Genomic DNA, 23,631 nt, shown 5'->3' with positions numbered 1-23,631 from the left:
TTGTTATTAAAAAATGCAAATATTAAAAAAGTCAAATGGGGGAAGGAAAGACTTGGGCTTTAGTACTCCTGCAATAATTAGAATCTTTGAAAATATGTAATGAGTTAAAATAATTCAGGTTACTAAGAGCATAGCAAGATATTAAATCTGAAATTTGGCAAAATTCCCAAGTTTGCTAAAAAAAAGAAAACACAAACCTACTTCAGACAGACAACTATTAGTGCACAGCATAGGATTCAACAGGAATAACTAAAAACTATCATGTTGTAATTAATGCAAGTAATTGAGTAATAGAACAAAGCCATGACAAACAGGGCTAGAGGGAAATTCTGCTCTAACACTAGAATGTTGGGATGCACTCAGGTCTTCGTAGTCCTCCTGAAAACATCAGCAAAACTTCTCCCACCACAAAGAAGAGCAAATAAACCAAAACTATTATTTGAAAACTTTTCATACAGATCAACAGTCAGACAAGTAGACAATGAAAAGATTTATTTTTTTAGTCTTCAGATACTTGAAGTTTCAACCATGTTGCTAGAAAAAGAAAGCTGTGCACAAAGAGCCATAGCATCCACCAATTAATTTTCCATGTTTTTGAATTCCATGACTGACAAATCATTACATCTCAGAAGAGCTTTTCTGTGTGTTCTAAAAATTGCTTGTAACAAAACCATTCTGACAATTTCAGAGATTTAGCAATTTTGCTGTTTTACTTGGAAGTGCAAAATAGAAAGTACTGAACCTGATCTGGAAAGTTCAATTTAAGCTAAATTAGTACCAAAGCAGCAGAGCATTTAACGTCATAATCAAGCACATATATCAGCAGTTTGTGGAATCAGTCTCTTCTTTCAGTAAGAAGAAAATTCCAATGAAATCCATAAATTTGTCACTGATCTTGTTTCAAGTCTTTGCCCACAAGCATTGAAGTGACTGGGTGCATTGAGGCTCTATGCTCCAGATACGTCTTGACAGCCAGATCTCGAGACTTGTCAAAATTGTAAAGGTCCCTGGAAAAGAAAGAGGGGAGAAAAACAAAAAAAAAACCCCACACCATTACATAACTCTATGAAAACAGCACAATGGGGATTTTCTCAAAGTTCTACTTTTCCCTTGAAAGCCTCACATTAAGGTACACACTGAGAGATTATTAAAAAAAAGTCAGCAAGTGGAAAGCAGCTCCAAAGGTAAGCTTTTTCACAGTATACAGAACATTCTGTATTATATCACTCTGAAGCATAATGAGTACACGTAGAATGGCAAGTATTATACATTTTGTTGTACTAAAAATGCCAACAGCCTGAGCTCCTACAGTTTGGAGATTACTTTTACCTGAACAAGGGTCGAGTAAACTTCATCCTGCCCTGATCTGTTGCCATTTTTAGAGCCAGAGGAATAGCTTCTTCCCACTTGGACCTGATGCACAGGCGCAACCATCTGAAAAAGAAAAAAATTTATACTTTTATTTTCAATTGCAGTGGTTAGTTATGATTCTGTTCCCATAAATACCCTGAGCAGTGCTGTGTTATCATGGGAATGGGTTTCTAGCTAAATTCAACATAAAGTATTTAGTGTCTGACTAGCACATTACAAAAGTGGACTTTTCTATTAAATAAGAAAAAAATGCTTCAAATTTCCTCCAAAATGGTCTGATTATTTTCTGTAGCTAAGTATTTCTTTCATATTATAGTAGTGTCCCATTGCACCATTCAGAATTAGAGCCAAATGATACAGCACTTGTCACTTTTGACCAAGTGATTAAAAAATAAAACCACAACAAAAATTCCAAACAAAATATCAACAGCAACTGGGATGTGCTTCTTTCGTTTTAAAAATAAGAAGAAATTGACCTTGTTACAAGAAGTAGAAACTTTGCTGTATGCTTAAAATACTTAGCTTTGTTAATAAGAAACCAGGAACTCTAAGTTAGCTATGGCAGAATAACTGTCACTATTGCAAACGTATCTAAGTACATAACAGCAACAAAACATGCAATACTTCAAGATACTTGCAAAGATTACTTACATCCTCAACGATACCTTTTTTTAACATGCAACATGTAAACACAATGTACAAATATAAAACAGAAGAAATTAGGATGGCACAAGAATCACGCCATTGAGCTAGAAGCATTTCCTACTTGTTTAGAAACTTTGATATTTACTTTTTTTTGAGGAGACAAAAACTTTGTGATAGTAAGCATTAAAATACGACAAAAAGTTCCACGTTGTGTTGAAAAAATGCTGCACATCAGCAGAACTAATTAGGTAAGTCCAGGAGACCTGTTCCTGGCTAAATTTTTTAAAATATTTTGCAAGCATGTTTGAGCACCAGAGATGCTTGCTATTGCATTACCACCCCCCAAATAAGTTATCAGATCATCAGGTTGCTTTGCTAGCATGACAGATGAAAACAAAGCACCGCTAATTAACTGCTCACTTCCAGTTGTTCTACTAAACTACATTCACCCGTTTTATAAGTAACAGAATAACCACTCTGGTAAGCATAATTGCACATGCACTTTCACGACAATCCCCAACAACACCCCACCAAACCCCAGCACCAGTTCTGTACAACAGTCTGTCTCAGACAACTTATGAAGCAGGACAGTTTGTTTTATGAAAGTATTTAAGATTAGAAAAATGCCCCTACTAGAACAAACCTGAATCTTATTTCAGAATTGTTTATAGCATTGAAGTCATATACTTCCTGCATTCGTTTGACATGTGACACTGGAAGAGGAGCCTGAAAAAGGAAATTGCATAGTCAGAATAAGCCAGAGGCAACACTTCCATACACATACTTCAAAAATAAACAGGTTCATTCAAGATTTACACTACAAAGGAAATAAAAGCTTATCATGACAAATACTTGTATTTGTTCCTCTCACCTTCTCATAGTTTTAGGGAAGGCGTAAGGAATAAATGCCAGCAAATTCCTACATCCAGCACTACCAAAACATTCAAAACTGGAAGTATTTTTATTCTATTTATAGCTTATTTGCTATTACACCAAATAGAGACAAACTCAAGCACCTTATGATTTTGTTTTTTACCTTTCAATCCACAATACTCTACATGTTGCTCATTAGCTGAAGAGCCAGACATTATCAGGGAGGCACAGCTGAATGTTTTCGTAACTGTGTATGGTGAGAGCAGCTTATTTTAGCAAAACTTAAAAGAAAATGGACAATTTAATTCCAAAGTACACTTGGGCTTCTGTGTCTGTTTTTCTGATACCTGAATCATGTTACCATAAATGTGAACTTACCTCCAGAAGTAACTGTGCCAGGAACTCAATCAACTGATGAGATGACATTTCCTTCAGGTCTGCTGAGCTGAATGAGCCCAAGTCACACTCTTTTGCCTAAAAGATAATGGTTACTTCAGTTTTTAATAGGTATTTCAAAGTACAATCAGGTGTAATTTTCTGTTTGGATATCTGCATTTACTATTGGGCCATTCCACATAAAAATGTCCTGATTTGTATTTGTGCAGGATGTTACAAGAATGGGAAGGGAGGGACTTAAGCTACTCTCTGACATTTGGTATTCCTCAACTTTCACTTGATTTATCTCCATTGATCCTTCTATCTCCACTGTCGTTCTGTTAAGTGAAAAATCAAATACTTTTTATATGCAAAGTAATACTGAAGAAGAAAGTTGAAGATAACATACAAGTGTAGTGAAAAGCCACAGAGCCAACAAAAGGAAGCTATGCTGAACTCAGTAGGTGTATGAGTTTTATGGCTAAAATTATGAGAGAATTGTATGGTATTAGCTCGTTATTATGATTTATGTATTTTGTTTTTTGATGAGAAATGCATACTAGGCTCCTGTATAATGTAAGGGAAATGATTGCTAATACAACATAATCGGTAGAGATACCTTGGCATTCATTTTTAAATCAAGCCATAATATCACAGTTTCATAAAGAATATAAGAATATTCTTAGTTTAGTTACTACATCCATATAACAAAATTCTGGCTCTGTGTGTGTGCCTTGCTGAAGTATGCACAGCACTTCGTGTACAGAAGTCACAGCAAATCCAGAGACTCTACAATGAAAGGCTACTCTACAAAACACAAAACCCCTGGCAGCCCTATTCTACCATAAACAGATCCTGCCTCAGCAAATTATATATGTCAGAAGAGAATGGCTCACTTTGTATAAAGAAAACTAGCTTTTCAAGATACAGACACTTCAGCATTCTTTAACCACTCACTTGGATCCACCTTTGGCTCAAGGCAACACAAGCATTTGATAGTGTCATATCATACCTGTCAAATATTAAAAACAAAGATCACACTTTGGAAACACAAAAAGCTCCTATACTACTTTTACAAGAATGCTTAAAAATAATTTTCAAATGGCTCCACAGTTGTTTGTACGCTCAAACTCAATATTGCAACACAATTTATAAAAGATCTATTATAACGAAATATATAAAAAGTATCGGTGTCAAGTATTTCAATATTCTTGTGCATAGGTGACACTACCCCTTGATCCTAGACATTCTTAAAATGATCAAAACTTCTGAGCATATACGCTTATACATATATTATAGCTTATAGCTGGGAAGAGACTATTTTTGTAGCAAACTATCAGAAAAAAAGAATCTTTCCTGGCAACTTTCAAAGCAAAATAAATTTCTACCAGAATAAAAAGTTGAAAATATTAACAGTGTCATTTTTTTATCCTATATGCACATATATCACATTCTACATAGTACTAAGACATTTTCTAATAAAACTTTTGTGGGAGGACTTTCACCGTGTTTACAAACTGTTCGGAAAATTGTGTGCCATCTGGAAAAGCAAAAGATGAACTATGAAAGAACACAGCTTACGTAGGCTTCACTGGTGGCATTCCTGGAGCATGAAACCAGGCATTCCAATCAACTTTATCAAGAACATCTACCTACAAAGCAACACAAATTCTCCCTCAATTTTAAATGTTATTTTTAGAGAAAAGCATATCCTACGAAAACTAGTTTCAATTATTATTTTTTTTTTAAACATCCCTCCGAATAACCAATTACTTCAAAACAAAATATTCCCTTCTAGGGAATAAAAAAATACATCATAATGCAAACCCATCTTCATAAGATGTCAGACTACATCATATTAAGATATTGAAATAAAGAAGAGAAAGATAAAGCACTAGTTCCTTAGCGATGCCATAGTTTCACACAATCAAAAGGTTTCAAGCAATTAGTTTTAAATGCTACCCAACCTTGTCCTTGAAGTAGGAGTACAAGAACTTCTTCCAGTCCTCGGTTATTATGCTCTTATAAGCAAACTGCTGAATGTAAGCCTTCAAGAAGCCAGTGAAGACATCTAACAGTTAAAAACCAAATTGTTTCAGTGTTTGAATTTAAAATGGGAAACAAGGATATATAAGGTATGACTAACACATACTTACCTGGTCCTCCAAGAAGTTGTTCAAGGTAAAAAAGCAAAGCAAAGCCTTTCTCATATGGAACGGATGAATAGGCAGCATCAGGATCTACTCCATGCAGATTAGGAACGAGGTTAGTTATAGGATTTTTATCTCCAAGAGTATTTATCTGTGACAAAGACAAGAGAATATATTCATCTAGGAAACCAGCACTCTTGGAAATCACTACTAATCCTATTTCTTAAGGTAAAATCCATCCAAAACTAAGATGGCCTCATTTCAAAGCATTATTTCTCATTCTTATTCTGGAAGTTCTGAATCTGCACAAAAGGTAGTCTACTAAACTTTTTTTCTCATTTTATCAGTGTCTGAGCACATATCAAGCAGAAAGACGTTAAAATCAATCACCCTGTGCTCCAGCTGTCTCAAAGCGGTTAATTACTGTCACGTCTGTCACAATGACAAGTACCTGATAAGCTATATTTATCCCTTTATGCTAACAGGTAATATTGCCATTTAGCCATACCCAGAACAACTGGGAGACTATAAATATGTTCATCCTTACAGAGCAGCTTAGAACAGTTCAAAAAGCTTTATCTCAGAGCACATTAAGCTATTAACTTCGAAAGAGATCACACACCTTGTCCTTCGCCTAATAAGAAAGTGTTACAAAAGCTAACTAGACAAATCCAGTTGGTGGCCGGTCATGAGTGCTGGTCGCCAGGGCTCAGTATTGGGGCCAGTTCTGTTTAATCTCTTTATCAATGATCTGGATGAGGGGATTGAGTGGACCCTCAGTAAGTTCACAGATGACACCAAATTGGGTGGGAGTGTTGATCTGCTGGAGGGTAGGATGGCCATACAGAGGGATCTGGACCGGCTGGATCGATGGGCTGTGGCCAATTGTATGAGGTTCAACAAGGCCAAGTGCCAGGTCCTGCACTTGGGTCACAACAACCCCAGGTAGCGCTACAGGCTCAAGGAAGAGTGGCTGGAAAGCTGTTTGGTGGAAAACGACCTGGTGGTATTGATTGACAGCCGTCTGAATATGAGCCAGCAGTGTGCCCAGGTGAACGGAAAGGCCAACAGCATCCTGGCTTGTATCAGGAATAGTGTGGCCAGCAGGATCATGCCACTGTACTCGGTGCTGGTGAGTTGCCACCTTGAATACTGTGTTCAGTTTTAGGCCCCTCATCCTAAGAAGGACATTGAAATACTAGAGATAGTTCAGAGGAGGGCAACAAAGATGGTGAGGGGTCTGGAGCACAAGTATGATGAGGAGCAGCTGAGGGAACTGAGGCTGTTTAGCCTGAAGAAAAGGAGGCAGAGGGGAGACCTTATCGCTGTCTACAACTACCGGAAAGGAGGTTGTAGCATGGAGGGTGTTGGTCTCTTCTCCCAAGTAGCAAGTGATAGGACAAGAAGAAATGGCCTCAAGTTCCACCAGGGGAGGTTTAGATTGGATATTAGGAAAAACTTCTTTACAAAAAGGGTTGTCAGGCATTGGAACAAGCTGCCCAGGGAAGTGGTTGAGTCACCATCCCTGGAAGTGCTTAAAAGGCATTTAGACGAGGTTCTTAGGGACATGGTTTAATGCTAGAGTTTGGTTATGGTTGGATTCAATGATCCTGAGGGTCTCTTCCAACCAAAATGATTCTATGATTTTATGAAGTCTTATTTGTGGGAAACACACAAAATCAGCTTTAGTTTATTTAGATATATGCCTAAGCATAAAGTTAGCGTAACTTTAAAAATATTTACCGTATTCTGCAGTTCCCTCCAACCTCCTAAGGCTTGGAAGTGCCTGAACTGCTCACCAAACAACCGACCACCAATCCTGCGTTCCAGGTATACAGTATGTCCCTCATTCAGCCTGGAAATATACTGATAAAATCAGCACTGGTAGAATGGCATAACAAAATTAGTTGGTCTCTTCACAGATTAATTTCAAAATAGGATATGTACTGCATTGAACATTGCACCTACCAAAAATGCTCCCATGTTTTGTTTGTCACCAAGTTTCCTGTCCAGCTGTGAGAGATTTCATGAGCAATAACCTAAAACACAGAAAACAATGACAGATCTACCATTTATACTCCTCTGGAAAAAGAACATCAAAATCCCAACAGAAAGAAAAAAAAATCCCAAGGGGATCTCATTTACTACACTACATTCTCAAAGCCAGTTAGCATTAACAGCTCTGTTTAACTTATCCATATAAATTTCATTTAGAGGACTAACACTATCCTACCAAATCTTCTCCAGAAATAATTTTGAATGTCCAGCCCGCAAGTCATAGAGCCACACTGATCAACAAAAATAGTTCCTCTGGTAGCACAGTGTAGGTACTTTATTAAATCACATTTCAGAATACTGGATCCATGTCAAGTAATGGACTAGTACTGCTTTCTCACTAAGCAACTTCTGCAGTGCTGGGATGTTCTAAAATATCAAAAAGGAAGAAAAACAGTCACCTCTAGAAGAATAATGATTCAAGATAGATTAAGAAGTATCAGTGTCAAGTATTTCAGTATTCTTGTGATAAGGAATTTTTTTCATCAGTCTAGCAGAAAGACATATGAGAAAAACCAACATCCACGGTAGTCAGCTTTCCAGAAAAAAAACCAGAATTTACTCAAATAATACTGATAATTTTAACTTTAAAAGAAAACTACACAATGCGAGTTCTAGTGTATAGACAGGTATAGATATGTCTCCAGTTTTCTAGCATTTACTCAGAACTAAAACTCACTTTCTAAGACTTCTTGAGTTACTGTCTTAACTTTTAATTCCCCCAATGAACATGAGACCAAGTTTTCAGGTGTCTATTACAAAGGAATGTAAGATACAACTTCAAATTGTGTCCCACTCGAGGACATGAAGCTATTTTGCACTTACGTTTGATAGAGATCGATCACCTGCCTGAAGAAAAAAGAAAAAGACAAGGCAGCTGTCAGTTTAAGTAAACCTCAAAATATACCACTTAATACAGTTTCATGTATGATTTGAAACTCCAAAGGAGGCAAGAACATTTAGAGTTCTTTCTAGGGCAAAGATTAATCCAGTTTGGGGATTGATATCCTTCACTTGACAGATTAGGAAGCCCTAAGGAAAAGCTGAATTTTATCAGAGTTACTTACCAAAAGTGTTGGAGTTACAAAAGTAAGACAAGGGTTCTCCATACCACCGTAAGGAAAAGAAGGTGGCAAGACTAACAAATCATACTGTCCCCATACATAAGGTCCTGCTAAATCTTCTGCTACTTTCATCATAGCTTCAGCCTGGAACAAGAATTCATACTAGTTTCTAACATGACCTCTGACTAAAGAAACTGAACAAGTTATAAGCTATTAATCCCACATTTCCTTTTCTTTCACCTTGGGATGTCCCCCCATGCAAAACAAGTATAAGACACTATCAATATCCACATTCAGTGGTAGTTTTGTGTTGGAACAGAAGAACAGCTTTTTGGAGGGGGTTGAAGTAGGGAAAGGAGGACTATAGATAAACAAAACACTGAACTACAGTCTGTTCCTCTTCCAATACTATGTGAAAAAGTCAGTTTACAAAACATTTTTTGTCAGTTACCCACCTCAGCAAATTCATAGGCTGATTTATCCACTAGCTCCTTTTCAGCCCACACCAGTGTCCTTGGGCCAATCTTTCTGTTGAAAGTAAAAATGCCACTAAGACACTATGAACTGAAAAAAAAGTCCATGGGAAACTGTTTAACTGTGCTCGTGAGCAACCCACATTGCTGAAGAAACTCATTAGAGACTCTTCCTCTCTCTTCACTCTCCACTGCTAAAGTAAAACTTCAGAAAAAACAAACCATGCATCCACTGTTCAGAACAAACAAATAGGAAGCACATCTACAGATTTCAGAATGCTGTAAAGCTCTAATATAAAAGCATTATTATGGGCTAGATTAACACGTCCTTGTGCAGATGAACAACGAGGCTGAAGCTATCATTTTATACCTTTTGAACATGACAAAGCTTATCTGTTACTGAAGGAAAAAGATACTATCCCCTAAGCTAGAAAACACCCTTAAGTGGTTCGAATAAATCCCAAACTCTTCATGGTGTTTCTTTAACTTATGGCAAAATACATTCTATAGAAAAAAAAAGATGCAAGAGTGAATCACAATTCCTGCAGTTTGATGCAAATAAACACATTTATTGAACCCCTAACACCTTTTAAAACTAGAAACAATACCAAGAAACACAAAATAAGAGATAACTCTAAAGATTTATTATGATTATTAATGTTTATACTTTGTACAGATTCACTCACCTGTTTTCTAAAGCTCCAACCACTAAAGCAATCAAATAGCAAGGTATGGGAACCTAATGGAGAACATGAGAAAAAAAGAAATCTTATTTGTAATGCGAGCTATCAACACAATTGATCCACTCAAAGGAAAACAAAGGTGTATAAATAAAGAAGCATGCACATTTCCTCCAGTTTCCTGCCATATGTTAAAATAAAGGCATTGTTTTTTCTCCCCAAATGACATTCCTGTATCTACAAGAAGTACTTGTTTCATGTAAAGGCCACAAAACTGTAAGCATCATCTCTGAAAAAAACCTGCATATATAAAAGCATACAAAAATGCCACTGGTTTGGTTACTGTTCAAAAGAAAGACAGTTTTCCATATTCATTCCAGTTCCATTAAATTCTATGGAAGGAGAATTTAAGAGATGATGCTCAGATAACAGGCAGTTGTATCACACAGAAAGAAGAGCTTTAATGAATTCAAGTAAACAAGAATATTTATGGATACAAAATTTCAGCAAAAATCAAAACATATAAATTTGGTTTCCATGATTGGAATGAAAATAAATTCTAAATATTTGTTACTTAAATGAAAAAAAAATCCAAAGTATCTTTATAGAGAACTGCTTTCTCCCAGTGCTCTGGAAACAGAATGGGATAGTACAGCCATCCCTGTAAGAGTTCCATTTTATCTGACTAAAGAATGTTAAATTAGTACGACTTTAAAGCATAACTACTCCAAGACAGCATTTCAAAAAACTTTATTCCACCATTTATCATCCCCAAACCATTTCAACAGCACTCATTCAAATACACATCATATGTGTTTTAATTTTACATATTAATCCACAGAACACACAATTGAAAAGATTTACATCCATTGACTTGTGTTATAGACATGTTATTAAAAGTTTGTCAATATATCCCTACATTTTAATGGCCAATTTGCTAATCTGAAATTTTGAAATGAATTCAAATGCCAATGCTTGTTGGGTTGTAAATTCATTTTTACAGAAGCTGCTCTCCACTGCACTTCTTACCAGCCTGGCCATGCAGGAGCAGAAAAAAAAAAGTGGTTTTAGGTAAGCCCTACACACATACACATCCAAAAGTTTGCTGCATTTATCTCCTTTATCTAATGAAGCACACGCCTTTTCTAGCAAGTCAGTCTCATGGTTTTGTCTGTTGGATGACACGTATGTCTTTTTTAATGCATTTGTCTTTTTCATTTATATATTTTGTGCTTAATGCATTTGACTTTTTTTTGTTTAATGAAACACATGCCTTTTCTAACAAATTAATGGTTTTCTATATGAGAAAGTGTGGTATAATTTCAATTAGATTAAATGTTATTCCTTGTACAGGTTCACCCAACTTATCAACAGTGTATTTCCGGATAACATACAGCTCTGGACAACATACCACATAGAAGCCTTACACACAAGACTGAGAGTGGCAAATGTTTTGGCTCTCCAGAGAAGGCAGAACACCACATATCAAAGAACTCAGAGGTAAGGTGACAATTTTTTTTTTCTCTCTCCCCTCCCATCCCTCTCAGGTTTCATGCAGCAGCCAAATCAACCCAACAGCTGCTGCAGTTCAGAGTAAGTTCCCCTCTTCTCTCCCATAGTCACACAATTCCATTCCTCCTTGCATTTATTCAGACCCTCAGCAGCCCAGATCAGCTTGCTAAAACAAATTTCTTTTTTAAACTTAGGTTAATTTTTATCTGCTTGTTCAGCAAAATGAACTAGCATCACGAAGAGATCCTATAAACATCAGAACTGTAACCCAAAAAGCTGTGAGAACAGAAAAAGCTAGGACAGTATATTGAGACTGTCACTTTAGGAGCAGTGCAATCATTAAACTAGCTGAACTACTTAATAAAACTCCATCCTGAGAACAGTAACTTTTAACCTCTGTTGCCAGAATTTGCTTAACTTGAAGTTAAAATCAGTCCAAATGTACAGCTTCACTGCTAAGATCTTGGTAAGCTTAAAATCTGCAGGATCTGTTTTTCAAAACTCGCTCCCACGTTATTCAAGTCCACACATTATTTCCCAAGAATCAGTGCAGACAGAAAAGGTTTTGACAGTACTAGCTTTGAGTATACTAAACATTTTCAAAACTCAAATTTGGCTTTTCTGGCAATGCCAAAACAAGAAGTGAACATCACCAGCACCAACAGGTTGACTTTTCAGAACTGGAGATTCACAATACCTCATATTTCTAGTGACAAAGGCCCATCGTAAGTCATGTGATTTATCATGATATCAAAACCATATCTGAAGTGCTTGTGAACTGCAGGAGTTCAGAATAAGACCTTAGGCACCTGTTTACTAGCTTGGAGCACTTACATTCTGACTGAAGAGATATATCTTCCGACTGCTGTCCTCTGGGTCGGGCATCTCTCCCTCACGATTCGCGCTCATAAGAGCCACCAACTCTTTAGGAACGGATATCTGAAAGGTTACCTGACTGTGAGGAACTCCAGTAGCACACAGGATTATACAATATACTACAAGCCCCAACAGCAAAAAGAGTAGCCCAGATTTGTTCTGTTAAGTGCTCCCCCTCAAGTAGAATACAAGGCATATAGAAAATTTTGTCTTAAAGGCTGGCAATAATTAATTAACCAGAAGGACTACCTCTGAAGAAAACAAAACTTTTAAACTACTGTTAAGAGTACTGAGTTGTAATGTCACATTGCACAACTCGTTTTTTGGTTCCTTAAAACAATCAGACTATTTATGCCAGGACTCCAAAGATCCCCCAGCTATGCACCAAAATATATTACTTAAGGCACAGATTAGAGTAATTTCAAGTATTTTTACTTTACAGCACTCTTTGTTGTTTTACTGTCAGATTTTCCTGATTTAAGAACGTATTTCTTTCTACTACAGCACTTTTTTTTTTTGTCTTTTGGAAATAAAGATATACCTACATGAAAATAAGAGATTATAGATATATAAAAGAAAATGGCAAAGCTAGAGAAGTGCCACTTTTGGCACATTAAGCTAAAAGTCAATATACTTTGCTTTTATTTTAGGCCACATGTCAGTAGCTACATAAAATTTCAGCCATTTAGTTTATTTAGACACAGGTGACTTAGGTTCATCTACCTCTGCATAGTAGGTTAGTTTCACAGCAGGTGTATCTTGGCATGGAAAGATGGCTCTGCAGTGGTTAGCCTGGAGAGGAAATAAAACCAAAAAGGATAAAACATAACAATCTTTCTAATGCAAAAGACTAGGAATAAATGCAACTAGTATATTACATTGGATATTTATACAGCTCCTCCAGAGAATTCATTATCTACAAACCAATACATCCTATCACTTATAGCAGTTTTCATAGTTAAGGCTTTTCTAAAAGAAATAATGGCAGGTAAGGAAGATCCATAGCCACGTATATTGATTGCAAAGGACTGCATGTTCTTCAACAAGAATACTGGAGAGGGTAAAGCAGTTCTGGAATTATTAAATTGCAAACATATCATAAAATCTCAGCAATACCCTGATTTATTGTTTCCATTTAGGACCTCTGGCACACACAATTAGAGGTTATGGGTTACTGTATTTTCCTCTACCTGCCTTTTTCTCCAGCTCTTTGGAAACCAGAGGGAATTATTATAATATGTAAACAACAAGTTTGAAAAAAAAAAAAATAAATAAAAAATAGTCCACTCAACCTGACACTGGCTGAAAAGATATGGGTGTTTCTTTCCAGAAGTTTGCTCTGGAGTAAACCATTGGAGAGCTGAAGACTTTGGAGAGCTTTCAAAGGAGATTTCAATAATTGCTTCTTGTCCCCTGTGTAACAGAAAATAAAGTCAGACTGTTTTGACACAACTCCCGACTGCTAACAAAATTCATCCATAAAGATTTCCAGAAAATAGGTCTGCAGCATTGTCTCAAAAGCATTAAAAATAAGAACAAGTAGCACATTAAAATCAACTTTTCCTTTTCAATTATGCTTGTAAAAAATAGATGGCTTATTTCAATTTTAACATTCTAAGACACTTTATTACTGTTTTAACTAAGCAGAAACTTTTCCTCTTCTCTCTTCAAGGAGAACATGGACTTGTTCTTTAAACTAATGGACCAGCCACATACATACAGTTTTGTCACAACTATCTAACATGGTACACGTTAAATATAAAAAGACCTACTGGAATAGGCAAAAGTGAATAAAGCCTATATAAGACGAAACGTGCCTTAATAATATTTGTATATTCTGTAAATTAAAAAAAAATATTTTTGCAGTTAATGTTATGTTCTGTAAGTATGATCCTTAAACAGAAAAAAAAATACTGAAAATAGCAATTACTGGAAAACCCTATTAACTGTAAGTTAACAAGGAAAATTAAAAGTGTTCAAATTTCACTCAGGGTTTTACAACTGCTGTAAAGGAAAAACTAACAGCTCTGTGCCAGACAAGTGCCTGCTTGGTAACAAACAAGCACACACAAACCTGATGCATTCATACTCTTGTTTTTTAAAAATGTATCAAAACCATCACTGGCACGAAAAGCACACAGAAGCACTCACTTCTGTTATCGTAACGTTCCAGCTTATACATGCAACTCTCTGGAAGTAACAATCTAACCATAAATCTGTACGAACTTCAGCTGATCAGAGGAGTTGGCTCCTAGATAAGGTTACCAGGTATACATATCTGGTTTACAACCAGTATTCCAAAGTACATATTTGACATGAAAAGAGAAAATAATTTGTATCACCATAAGGCACATTGCATACTGAACAGTCCAACTCTCAGTTGTAACTCCTACCCTTTCCTATTGCTGTTTTATTAGGATTTAGATGGGGGATTGTATCTCACACAAGATTATAAATTCTTATGATCACAGCTCATAACTCCCTCTTTGTTGTTTTTTTTTCTTATAAGGAAATCTAGCAATTAAAAAAAAAAGCTGAAAGTCAAACAAAAGAAACAGGCCTATGTTTCTGCTGCGGTCTATTTAAGCATTTCATTTGTTCGGTTTCATATCAGATCAAAAGTGTTTCTGCAGAAGGGATGGCTATTGTATGACATTCCTTTCTCTTCCACATTGTGTGTGTTTCTAAACTGCACTAACAGAGAACAAACAAACAAAAAAAAGTGACATAAAAATTACAAATCAGACATGACTTTGTAAAGGCACTAACCAGTTCTGAAAACAAAACAATAAAAAGCAACTTAGTATACAACTTTATTCAAACAAGGGAATCTCCATATACAATTACAGCTTTCAGCTTTGGCATGTGAGATACCATGGAGGTAAAACATACAAAGCAAACTGCCAAAAAATTTGGCAACATCTTCTTATTCCATGCAACTTAAGAGGTAGATTATGTTTAAATTAATTCCTCATCATGTTGCCAAAACTCAAGTTCCAGTTTTTAGGGACTTGGACTTAAAAACACATTTTCAAATAATAAGTTTAATTGTATTGACTACACTATCTAATCACAGTGGTAACCTGCAGTTCTACAGAAGAAGGAAAATAGGGTCTTCAACTTCATATGTGCCATACTGTAGCAATTCTGAACATGACAAAATTCAGATTGTTGAAGCGGAAAGAATATTACTGATGAGAAGCACTGGAAAAATTGCGATACATTACACATTTCACTACTTACTTTAGCAAGTAGTTTTGTACATGACATTTGACTTGGAAACTGGTAAAAAGACTCCCAAAGTTTTGGCTGCCTAATGAAACCAAATATTAAATTCAACTACTAGGTCACATATGAAACAAATGCAACACTAATTTACAATTCCCTTTGCAAGCTCTACATAGCAAACTTGCAGGCAGACAAACAGCTTACACAGTGCATTTTGGAAACACCAAAAGGAATAGCCAGAAGTGTATACCTTCTTAGTTCAAAAGGCAGCGTGATTTCCAGGGGTGCCCCCTTGAAACTGTGCTTTTCTCCAAAAACAAATTTTGCATCCTGTCCATTTACAGTCACTTTAAATACCTGTAGGTCTCTTGTATCCAAGACCTGTAATGAAGAATATATTACATACTTGCTAAATAGTGTAACAATTAACGTAGCACTCATCAAATCTTAAACAGAAGTCTCTCTGAAGGAAAAAGTATTTACTAAGAAAAAACAGAAAAACCGAGTAACTATGTTGAGCAGCACAAACCATTTTAAGAGAGCAGCACTGAACTTACAAAACTGGAGTGGGAAGAAGAAGAAAACCAGCTTCTGATTGCAAAAGTGGATACAAGAGTTTACTAAGTAAACTACAAAGGTAAAAGTCTCCACAGGGCTACTATGAAATAAGGAGAATGACAGAATGGCCCCTGTCAGGGCTTCCATCCTGGAACTTGCCACTGTGAATCAGGACTTTCGAACAACAGAAGATGAATGAAATAATGCAGCACTCCCATGCGCAGCATGATGGAAGTTCTGATCTTCACTATTAACAGGATCATTTCTTCCTGCCAATCACAAAAGGATTTGATGGAGCCAGCTTGAAAGAAAAACACCACAAACCCCAAACTTCACTTTGCATGTAAAGGAAAGCTAAAGAGGTGTATACGTTTACTTGCATAGCTAACCAAGAAAGTAGCTGGCATGCTATAAACACAGGAGAAAAGGTTATAGGCACAGCTTTTCACTGGTTTATTCCCATCTTTATGGTTCCCATCTGTTATGGTCAGACTCTATGATCCTGAAAGTCTCTTCCAACTGAAATGATTCTATGATTCTTTTTGGCAACAGGCTCCTCACCATTTTAATGGGAAAACACCTGTTTCTGCCCTTCCCTTACACACAGCGCTGGCTTGAAGCGGAACAAGCCCGGGATGCCCAGGGGCAGTGAGGCGCTGTCAGCCAGGGGTGATGGACACGCTAAGGCCACAGGGTCAGAGCAGGCCAAAGGGGCAGAGGATGCTGAAGTGGCAGCCGACAGCAGCTGTATCACAGAATGTTAGGGATTGGAAGGGACCTCAAAAGATCATCTAGTCCAATCCCCCTGCTGGAGCAGGAACGCCTAGGTGAGGTTACACAGGAAGGTGTCCAGGTGGGTTTTGAATGTCTCCAGAGAAGGAGACTGCACAACCTCCCTGGGCAGCCTTTTCCAGTGTTCTGTCACCCTCACTGAGAAGTTCTTCTCATATTTAAGTGGAACCTCCTGTGTTCCAGTTTGTACCCATTGCCCCTTGTCCTAACATTATTTGCCACCGAGAAGAGCCTGGCTCCATCCTCGGGACACTCACCCTTTACATATTTATAAACATTAATGAGGTCACCCCTCAGTCTCCACTTCTCCAAGCTAAAGAGCCCCAGCTCCCTCAGCCTTTCCTCATAAGGGAGATGCCCCACTCCTCCACTGCAGCCTGAGGGAAGGCAGGACCGGGAGGAGACGTCTGAGGGAAAGCGACGCCGAGGCAGGAGGAGACGGAGCGTTCCCAGGCACAGGCCCCGACACCCCCGCTTCCCTCAGCCGCGGCTCCGGGGTCGCCCCTCACCAGCCGCCGCCGCGCGGGGGTCGCGCCCGCACCGCACCGCGCCGCGCTCTTACCAGGCAACGCAGCGCCTCGCCCTCGGCGCGCGCGGTGAAGGCCGCCGTGCCCCGCAGCGCCTGCGTGCCGAAGTCCACGCGGCAGCGCAGGTAGAGGTGCCGCGTCAGGCAGCGGGAGGGCGATGCGAAGGAGCACGGGTCTTCCTCCGCCGCCATGGCTCGCGCGCCGTCTGCCCCGCTGCCGCGCGGCCCCGAGTAACGCCGTGGCCGCCCCGCCCACTGCCGGGATTGGGGGAGGGGGGTCCGCGCGGTCGCCCATGGGAGGCGTAGTTCCGGCCTCTCCGGGAAGCGCGGGGAAAGCGCGCGGGGAACTACAACCCCCGTGGTGCACTGCGGGGAAGGCGGCGCGGGGGGCGCCGGGAAACCCGAGGGGCGGGGCCAGCGCGCAACCGGTCTGTGAGTCTGGAGAAACCATCTGGTGGCGGGTAAGGCAGTACTAATCGTACAGTTCCTCGTTAGTATAGTGGTAAGTATCCCCGCCTGTCACGCGGGAGACCGGGGTTCGATTCCCCGACGGGGAGGTACATGAAATTTTTGTTGCGTTCTTATCCTCCCCCATGTGGTTCTCATCCCGAAGGCAAAAAGCACTTCGTGAAGTCAAAGCCGCTGCCAGACAGCCGCTGGAAAAATATCATGATTTAAAACCAGGAAAATAACATGGCCGTTGCCTGGTTGCCTACCTGCTTCAGGCCTGAGGCAGCTGGTGGCCAGCAGGGTTTTACAAGCTTAGCTGCCTGATTGAAAGAGTGCATGGGGAAAGTATTTTCATATTTAAATGGATCAAACAGCTGAACAGGGCAGGTAATTAAGCCATCCAAAAACATTCACCTTTTTTCTTAAACCAAGATGGGAAAAAAACAACCTCACCAAAACTCGTGAGGTGGAAACCATGGGAAGGACAGGTCAAGTGGACATGGTGCATAAGAGAAGGTGGGAGGTTGATGACAGTCTTCTGGCTGGCGGTAACACATTCTTATCCTCAAAGCAAGAACTTCAGAGCCTGGGAAGCTCCAGGGTTGTACCAAATCCCGGCCTGAGCCTGTGTGTCCAGCCAGCGGATCAGTGTTGCCGGCTGCACCAGCTCAGTGCATTGAAAAACTGTGAGGCTCCAGCACCCCTGCTTGCATTCACTTAGTATCCTTGGAAACACTTTTTTAGGCACTGCACACTCACCCCCCTCCTTTTTTTTTCAATCCTTCTGCCAAAAGGCATTATTTATTTATTGATTAACATTTTAACACAAGGATACCGAAAGAGATCTCCTCTCTTCTGTGGGGGGACAGCAGATGCTGAGCAGTAATTGCAACTGCCCATATTTCTCTTTCTCCAAGTCAGGAAAGATCCCTGCCACTGATCACATGTAAAAGGGATGAGGAATTAGGACCCAAGACAAGAGGCCAAGGCACCCTGGCTGTGAGGGGCTGTGTGTGCCTGGCGTTCAGCACGGGGGGCCTAGGGGATCCTGCTCCAGCCCTGGCTTTGTCCCCTCAGACAGTTTCAGTAAGATGAATTTGACACCCTGACCCGGGCATTGAAAACAAATTATTCTGTACCGCAGGTGAACTCGCATCAACCACACAAACGCAGCAGCAAGTGCTCAAGTGAGGACATACATAAGAAAAATTATCTCTGTGTAGTAAGAGTTAAGATCCAATTTAACAGCAAAGTTTGGCAACCAAGGGCGATTGCTCTTGACAAAACATTGCCGGAAGCCACAGACATGTAATGCCAAATGCAGAACCTAACCTTTATGCCCTTTAGAAATCAGTCCCTGAAACAGCACATCTGCACCCTGTGTGCACACAGCTGCGGGAGCAGCACACCAGGAGCTGCAGGCACAGGAGGGACGCAAGGCTTGAGGTATAGTGCAAAACCAAGAGGTGCTTTCCATGGCCTTACCTGCTGGTGGCAAAGCCCATGGGCCTCCTGAGAGCATCCCACTGCCCCAGCTGTCCCATCCAGTTGTGACCCTGAGATGGGAATGTAAGAAACACATGAAGAAGAGGGGATGTGACATGGAGTGTCATCCACAGTGACACTCAGGAGCTTTGTATAAACCAGCTGGACCAGGGCCACGTACAGGGAAGTCCATATAAACCTGGACAGGAGAGGGAGTTTCCGTAGGTCTATTGCCGCACATATTACAGAAACAAGACAAAAATAGCCTCAACTTTTTTCTCTCTTGCATTTTCTAAATTTCCTCCCATACCCACTTCCCTTTCTCGAAATCCACATATATACGTTATCAGAAACACAAGGAAACTGATTTTGTTTAGTAGGCAGTTCATTTCAAAACAGAAGATGGACCACAAAGTAAGATGTAAGAAACATTTAGTAGTTCATATGTGTTGGCAACCAGTGAGGCAATTTCAGCTGCCATAAACAAATAAGCGATTAGAAAAGCAGTTAATTCAAAACAGCAATATGCTGACAGAGCTTTGCAGGCATAAAAGAAGTCTTGCAAGCACCTCCATAGCTGCTTAGTCAGGGTTCCTGCTTTTAGAATACGCTTTCACAGTGCACAAGCAAACCACCCAAGAGGCAAGGTTTTGCTATACATGTGCAGCTTCTAGAGTCCTGGGAAGTCATTCTCATTTGTGAGAGGGCAAAGGTAAAAAGAAGAGGAACAAGGAGCTCAGGGCACTGAGCAGGGTTTTACAAGGTCAGCCTTTCTCCCCCAATGCCAGCAAGTGCAGCCGCAGCTGCTCACACCACCTTGGACCTCCCTGAGAATTCTGGTGAGGTCCAGGCTGGCTTCCTCATGGGCAAAGTCCACAGGAGGCACAAGGTGAGGGAACACAGACAGGAAGCCTCCTGCAGTCTTTACAGAAGAGAAGTTTGAATGAGAGCAGGCACTGATGAAATCTGGAGGAGCAAACACTGTTGTATCGCTAGTAGAAATCTTGCCCTGATTTCTTCTTCAAATGCCTATTGAATTACCAACTTTCATCTGCATCTCTTTTGATGCTTCTAGTCATCCCACTCAGCTTGCCGTCATGGGTGTATTTTATTATCATCACCTTATCAAAAGCTCAGGGAGAGCGAGTGTCAGCATTATGTTTGGAGAGAAAGCTGTGGCCAAACTGGCAAGAGAAGAGCAGGCTGGAAAGTGAAGTAATACCACTTGCAGCCCTGCAAATCATGCAGCGGGGTAGCAAAGAAGCCCTGAGGGGAGGTGTGGGCTGGAGGCTCAGCCTGAGCATGTTAACAGCATTTTGTTAAAGCATCTTGTTTAAGCATGTTCAGGACCTGGGTACTGTGTAACTCTGTGTATTCTGTGTGTTGTATCCATATGTGTATTTAACTAAGTGTGTTTTATGTCTGCTTAACTCTGCCAAACGTTTTAATTAACCTTTGTCAGGAAGATTTTTGGAAGGAAAAATATTGCTTGCAAATGTTGGAAACTGCTTTATGTCATTAGTAATGAGGAAACACAAACTCATGAGCACTGGTAATCTTGGAAGTTTTATGTTGTTGGTTACTCTAAGAGCAAGGAAGAGACGACCTCCTTCTTAAACTTATAACTATAGCAATAAATTCAATTGTTCCAGGCAGACCCAATGGGGAAACTTCAACAGAACCAGCTACTGAAAATATGCTAATTGTGTTCTCATGTAGAAGGAAACTAATCAATGAATAGGGAGATCAGGTAGAGCAGAGTAAAAACTGTCACAGTAAGTGCTCAGCAAGGGCTAATAGCAGGAATAGACAATTGCAAATTGTTCAGAAGCTTTATTGCAGGTCAGGACATCCAATGTAAGTGTCATGAACGGACAATTTAGGAGGTCATAAGCCTTCTTCTCCACCTTGATTTTTATACAGAGATTCCTGGTCCTAAACCTTTTGTCTGGGACGAGGAGAGAGGAATGTGGTTGCCCCTCAGAAGGTGCTGAAACAATTTGCACCAGTAGCTGCTATAGGCTTCTGATCGCTGCACATAGTGAACCAGCTGATTATGTAAATTAAAAACAAACAAACAAAAAACCAAAACAAAACAAAAATAAAAAAAAAACAAAAAACGAAAATAAACACAAAACAAACAAACAAACAAACAAAAAACCAAAAAAAACAACCCAAAAACAACCATCCTGGAAGAATTTAATCTTAATTCGAAAAGTTTTAGCCTGTCATCATTAGCATCCACTAACTGTCGGCAGCGAGGACCCCAATGAGCTCTGCCATCTTCTCCCTGCACCGTGGAGTCTGGCTGCCAGTGCACCTGACCAGCCCCGATGGTGCCAGCACTGGATCGGCTGCTGGGAAAAGAGCCACATGAGGATGAGAGCTGGGACGTGGCTGTCCCAGGTCACTGCCACTGTCCCTGTCCTGCTTACCTGGTGTGGGTGCTGCAGGTTTGTGCCCTTGTGGGTGGCAGCACGGCCCCACCAGTCCCCGAGGAGCAGCCCGCTGCCATGGCTGCTTGGCATGGGATGTGGGTCTGTGGGCACGGCGTGCCACCGAGGAGGTGGCCACTGAGTCTTTTCTTTGAAAATTTCCAATGTCTTCACACAGGTCTGGGTCTGAAGGAGCTGCATGTGGCTGCAGCCCCACTTGGGTCAGTGGAGCAAAACTAATCTAAGCCAGATGGGATGCTGATCTATCTGCCAATTAAAAAATACTCAGGCCACCATCAGGCATTCAATTCCAATGCATGCTGTGGTTTTATGACTCCTCCAGACTAGCCTGGCATCCTTCCACGTTAGCTTATAATGAAAGTAAATTAGATGTCCACTTTTTCTTCAGTAGCTCTTAACATATTGAGCACTTAATGCTCCAGTATAATGATTTACAAGGAACTGTTCGGTTTTGTACATGAATGACCAGTAGCAAATCCAGTTTTCTGGGACAGTTAGAGTGGAAAATATTATAAAGCAATATCTTGTTAATAGTTTATCCTGCATTTGTTTTTGAGCAGCTTTAGGGCATCTATTCTATTTCTGGTTTGCTGAAAAAGACAGTTTCTCAGTCCTGTCTTCCTTGCAGAAGCCAACAACCATTTCATACAGCTGTTTACTACATGTCAGATGTTCTGTTAAATATCATTTCCATCATCCTCCTTTTCATTTCAAGGGAAGCTGTTTTGCAATTATTTCAGTTCCTCCTTCTGATTTTTAAAATACTTTTGCACAGGCAGTCCTCTTTTATTTTGAGCTTCCATGTTGCTAGACATGCACACAGATTACACCACCAGAATGACTAGCCTTGGTTTTTAGCTGCTGTGTTGGAAGTACTTTAGAGACCTGATATTCAGAGTCATTCATTTTGTTTCAAAACTAAAGCACCCAAAAATCACAATACACATTTGAAAATGTTAACCTACAACTTTGGGTTACATTATTAAGTAACTAATATTAAAGTTGCCACTGGAGTTGCCCATATTTGCATTTCTACACAGTTATGACATGATTCATTTTTACCACTTCAAGGTGTGCAGTGTGTTTTCTTCTCCAGAGACTGTTATTTAGTTGTATGCAGAGATCTGGCAACCTCAGGGCGTCATCATAACAGGCTCAGATAAGGACAAAAACAAAAATACAGATGATGCACTGTTAACTCTTCTGTTAATTTGATGGTAAATGTCTATTACAACAGCTTGGATTATGCTCAGATATTTTATTTGTTAAAACCTTTAAAATCTGGATGGCAACACTCCCTCTTTCTGGTCACGTTATTCACATTTACCAACAGTGGGTTGCAGCATCCTTCTCCATCTGAGAATACTAGCATGCACAAAACTTCATTATACAGACAATTGCAGTATATGAAGAAATCATCTAAGTTTTCTATGTATCTATAGCTATTATTAGCTTCATAATCTTCTCAATTATCCATTTTAAAAACATCTACTTCTGGGTGATTGGGTCATTTCTGCTCCATGAGGTACCAAACAAACAAGCTTATACTGATTTTAAGCACACAAGAATCAACACTGAAACAGAAGGGGTGGTATATATGTTTCACACAAAGCATATTCATAAGCACTTTGCTTGAATAGGATGCAGATGCTCGTCTCCTGGCAGAATAAACTCCATGATCACAAAAGGGATTTTTGTCTCTGTTGTTTATTATCTAAAGGTTTCCAAGGTGAGGTTTCATGTTTGTTTTCAGAGAGTTCAGCTTTAAGTGGACATCGATACAAACTGACCTGTGGATAAACTTGGGGTATTGTCTTAAGGGTAGGAGCGTTATTAAATTGCATCTAGGTCTGGTGCTGTCTTTCACCAACAGATGCACAGAAATAAATCCTTCTTCTCCCACTTCCACATGAGGCAATGGCTTCTGGTCAGTGTAACATCCAGTAATTAGGCTGCTTTTGAGCCAATAGTCTACGTCTATAGATCAGTAGGTTGGATTTCCCTTAGCTAGACAAGATTTTTTATTATTTATATATGCCTCTTGGAGCTTTTGCATGTAATT

The 23,631-nt window shown here is 39.6% G+C and overlaps 1 protein-coding gene across 1 annotated transcript; it reads right to left on the bottom strand.

Annotated features, from left to right (window-relative positions):
• Nucleotides 1–413: 413 nt before the first annotated feature.
• LTA4H (leukotriene A4 hydrolase) lies at nucleotides 414–17,438 on the bottom strand. Its single transcript, XM_082069728.1, has 19 exons — nucleotides 17,215–17,438; nucleotides 15,553–15,683; nucleotides 13,367–13,487; nucleotides 12,798–12,866; nucleotides 12,033–12,137; nucleotides 9,693–9,745; nucleotides 8,989–9,061; nucleotides 8,537–8,677; nucleotides 8,295–8,318; nucleotides 7,383–7,453; nucleotides 7,158–7,269; nucleotides 5,421–5,565; nucleotides 5,232–5,335; nucleotides 4,846–4,916; nucleotides 4,222–4,276; nucleotides 3,268–3,363; nucleotides 2,660–2,742; nucleotides 1,330–1,434; nucleotides 414–1,007 (listed from the first exon to the last, which is right to left on the bottom strand). Exons 1-19 carry the CDS (start codon nucleotides 17,368–17,370, stop codon nucleotides 887–889), a joined length of 1,836 nt encoding a protein of 611 aa, XP_081925854.1. The 5' UTR covers nucleotides 17,371–17,438; the 3' UTR covers nucleotides 414–886.
• Nucleotides 17,439–23,631: the final 6,193 nt, after the last annotated feature.

The sequence above is a fragment of the Streptopelia decaocto genome, assembly GCF_964273445.1.
Source record: "Streptopelia decaocto genome assembly, chromosome: 1".
Lineage (NCBI taxonomy): Eukaryota > Metazoa > Chordata > Aves > Columbiformes > Columbidae > Streptopelia > Streptopelia decaocto.
Note: the sequence above shows the minus strand (reverse complement) of the source record. Positions and strands in the feature narration are given on the sequence as shown.

Coding starts and splice junctions, on each gene's coding strand:
- LTA4H (XM_082069728.1), bottom strand. CDS start 17,370: ATGGCGGCGGAGGAAGACCCGTGCTCCTTCGCATCGCCCTCCCGCTGC. Junction 13,488..15,552: donor CTGCCTTTTGAACTAAGAAG/GTATACACTTCT, acceptor TCTGTTACACAG/GGGACAAGAAGCAATTATTG. Junction 7,270..7,382: donor AAAACATGGGAGCATTTTTG/GTAGGTGCAATG, acceptor GTATATTTCCAG/GCTGAATGAGGGACATACTG.